Below are 3,785 nucleotides of genomic sequence, written 5' to 3'. Positions count from 1 at the left end.
CAGGTTTGATCCCAAGCCCCAGTTGGGGCTCATATGGGAGGCAACCATTCAATGTGTCTCTCTAACATCAATGTATCCATGTTTCTCTCACTCTCTCTCTCAGTCTCCCTCACCCCTTCCATCCCTCCCTTCCCTTCTCTAAAAAGCAATGGAAAAAATATCCTCTGGTGAGGATTAAGAACAACAACAACAAGTACCTCTCCCACACCTATCTTCTGGCTCATCAGGAAGGACTTACACCCCCACCCTCATTCCCTGAGCGGCTTCTCTCCTCCCACCCCCAGTGCAGGAAGAAGATGGACACACCAGGCCTGCATTCCCCATAAATGCTGCTCCTACCCACTTCCTCCCAGGATCGGGAGTCAGTGCCAGGAAGGCCTGTGCACAGTGTGTGGAATGTGGGCGTTTCTGGGCCCGGCACCCATAGACCTCATCAGGGGTTCCTGATCCTGAGAGCTAAGGTGGCTGCCAGTGGTGAGGGAGCATCGCCCGGACCGCCCCACGGCCCTGCCTTTTCCTTAGACAACCCTGTGCAGACCAGTGTGGCCGCCCCACTCCACCTGCCCTGCAGTCCCCGCCAGGCCAGCTCTTACTTGGAAGCTGTTGGGATTCTCATTTGTGTAGAGAAGAAACTGGGTGTCCACGTCCTTGGGGGACCAGGGAAATAGCTTCAGGGGCCGCTCTGAGATCCCCGTCCAGGGCTTCTCATCAGAGAAGCAGCCAAAAGGTGGATAGCAGACCTCCTCTCCTGGGGCAGAAAGAGCAGCACACGGGACACTGTCAGTTCAGAAAAGGAGCAACCTCGTCTCAACTACACAAGAGGCGTTTCAGGGTGCAGCCCGGGCTGGTGAGGCCAATGCTGGTCTCCACCTGCTGTCAGTGCTCCCCAAATTCCACGGAGACAAGAATCGCCTGTGCACACGCCCAGCGCCTCCCTGGGCGATTCTGATTCACAGGGAGCGAGGGGGGCACCGGGAAGTGCTTGTTTCATGCTGTTTTCACCCTGATCATCAGGCCAGAGGGGGATTGGCTGAGCTTCCTGCCAACCTTCTGCCTTAAAACTACCTCTTCCGGGAGAGCCCCAGACGGTCCTTTACATGCCATCACCCGGCATCAGGTATGATAGCGCCTGTGATTCTGTAGCGCAGAGATGCTGCTGGGTGGACCCTGACGCTGGCGCCACACCCAGCACAGCAGCTGATCCTGGGTGCGGTCCAATCCCCTTGTCTTCATGTCACCCCTTGATGCACATTGTTCCCCAATTATTCTCTGTCATTTCAGGTTTTCCCTGTTTTTCTCAGAAAAGGTACATTTCTTAAGGCCAGGGGTGACTGAGTTTTGCATCATTCTGTATACAGTAGGGGCTCAATACATGCAACCAATCATCCAAATAACCTCGTCCAAATCTGAGGGTCCTTCCTCTAGTCTACAGCACAAGCGTTTTCACAGAGAGCGCTCACTGAGGGCGCATGCTCAAATCCAGAGGATTTCAATGGCTCTTCTCCCTTAGGCTTCCTCAGCTCCAAAACGGATGGTGCCAGAGGTTGGCCATTCACTCAAAAACTGACAATAATTATCAGATTTTACCACCTGAAGCAAGAGTAAACTGTTTCCTCTGTGCCAGATACCACACTAGGGCTTCACCAGCATTATTCCCTTTAAGCCTCAAAATAGCCCATGAGTAAGGAATTACTTCCATTTTACAGATGGGAAAACCAAGGCACAGACAGACAAAGTAAGCTGCCCAAGGTCACAGCCAATGGGGGGCCAGGATTTGAACTGGGGGAGTTTAATTGGGAATAAAGCTAGGCACTGAGGAGATGGAAAGACACATCAGGTACAAACCCCGCCTTGAGCGAGAGGAAATCTAACAGGAAAGGTATCATGATGTCCTTGACTTCCTTCCAGGAAGAGGGACCAGTACCGGAAGAAGGGCTTCTGAGACTAAAGCAAGTCTTGCTTCAGGTGGTAAATGCAGGAGCTTGAAGGCCATTATAAGGCACCTGGGCTTTTAGGTGGATAGTGAGTGGGAGATGCTGGTGAGTGTGGTGGGGCTGGTGCTCCATGAAGTGTTTCGGGAACCCAGTGTGGGTGGCTCAGAGGCAGGAGAGCCTGGGAGAGGTGGGGGTTGGAGTGGGGCAGTACCGGGATGGTGGGTCTGAGAGGTAACAGGCATTCTAGTCTTGGGTGACAGTGGAAATGAAGGGAAGGGTGGAGAGATGGGGTAGGGAGTGGTGCCTGAGCCTGGACAAGTAAGTCTGATGCGTGGTCGGAGGCCCTGGTGTAGCTGCCTGGAAATTGGAGGGGAGACAGTGGGGCCAGGGTAACAGAGGCTGGGCCATGGGGAAGCCACAGGAAAAGGGCGAGGAGAGCGCAGGCAGTGACCTCCGTGGGACGCCCACATTTAGGGAAGGAGGAGGCAGAGGAGGAGCAAAGGAGACCAAGAGGGGCCAGAAAGGCCCGAGGAGCAGCCAGACCCGGGTGGGCTCTGCTCTCCGGAGTCAGGTCCTGCTGCATGGCCAAGATGGAAGGGAGGCCAGAGTGGGCTGGGCGAGGTGTGGAGGAAAGGAGGACTTGCGGTGCAGTAGGAAGCCCAGCAGAAGGGAGGCCATAAGGTAGGCTCAGATGGGAGCTGGAGAGAGAGAAGTGGCAACAGAGAGGAGTGATGGGGAGGGAGGGACAGGAGGGGGCACTCCTGTCACAGGCCCGGCAGGACAGTTTTCCACGGGACACATCTATGTAGCTTAGGCTTCAGACATGCAGTTGTTCTCGCAAGGGACTGAGGGACTTGGGGGCCTGTCGAGATCACCGTCTCCCAATCTGCTGCTCAACAGCCTACCACTTTGGTCACCCCATCACAGCCAGTTGCTGGAGGAAAAGGGCAGGTGAGTCCCCAGGGTCATCTGTGTCCAAGATGTTGCCCTGTGTTTGCTACAGCATCAACACTCCCTGAAGGGTGGCAATTGTTGTTTTTGTTGAAATAATGATAATGCTGTTCATTATGATGATAATGATGATGAGGCCTCTAGCTGCCCCACCCAGAGGCCAGCCCAGGCAAGGTCCCTTCCTCCCCACGGGGATGGGATAGCACCCTCACCTCTGACGGTGGCCAGCAGGAGGAGGCCGATGATCCAGGAGGGCAGCATCTACATGGATGAAAACACAGACAGTGGGAACCATTGCCCAACCCAGACAGGGCAGGGGGCCTGGAGCCCAGGGAAGCCTGGTGCCTGGGTCCCATCAGTCTGTCCCTCCAGGCGGGGATTCTGAGGCTGAAGCCTCCCAACACACGGAGAGGGGAGCACCTCTGTGGAACCCAGATGCAGGATCCTCCCAGCGCAGTGGCTGCTCCCTCTGGGCCATGTACCTCTGGCTGCCCAACCCTGCCAAGCACCCTGCCCGGACAGAGCCATGACTTACTGTGAGACACCTGTGCTCCACTCAGCCCCCGGGTGGCCGTGGCCTTTTATAACCCGGCTTTGTCCTTTGGACTCTTTAGAGGAAAGGACAGGAAGATGGGTAAGTGTCCTTTGCACCGAGATTATCATAAACACATACAGTCAGCTCAGCGGGGAGCAGTGCTATTTAAAGTGAGATCAGAGGGGAAAAAAACAGACTTTGGGGACAGATGTTATATTGGAAATCAGTGAGCTGCACAGAGGACACCTTAATCAATAACTCAAATTTGGAGTCTTCATTACGCCGGCAGTCTCAAATGAGTTATCTCCAGAGTCTGAGCAAAATAATATGGAGGAAGCTTTCCCTTTATACCTTCTCTGTTCCTT

General features: G+C 54.6%; 1 protein-coding gene across 1 annotated transcript in view; it reads right to left on the bottom strand.

Moving 5' to 3' along the window:
- The window catches only part of LOC102436035 (pancreatic lipase-related protein 2-like), a 21,005-nt gene extending 17,856 nt beyond the window's left edge, over window positions 1-3,149 (bottom strand). Inside the window, exons 1-2 of the mRNA XM_023753336.1 lie at window positions 3,098-3,149; window positions 594-748 (exon numbers count right to left, since the gene is read on the bottom strand). Coding sequence (XP_023609104.1) covers window positions 594-748; window positions 3,098-3,146 — 204 coding nt within the window. The 5' untranslated portion in view covers window positions 3,147-3,149. The remainder of the gene's footprint in view (window positions 1-593; window positions 749-3,097) is intronic.
- Window positions 3,150-3,785: the final 636 nt, after the last annotated feature.

The sequence above is a fragment of the Myotis lucifugus genome, unplaced genomic scaffold, assembly GCF_000147115.1.
Source record: "Myotis lucifugus unplaced genomic scaffold, Myoluc2.0 scaffold_44, whole genome shotgun sequence".
Taxonomy (NCBI): Eukaryota; Metazoa; Chordata; class Mammalia; order Chiroptera; family Vespertilionidae; genus Myotis; species Myotis lucifugus.
Note: the sequence above shows the minus strand (reverse complement) of the source record. Positions and strands in the feature narration are given on the sequence as shown.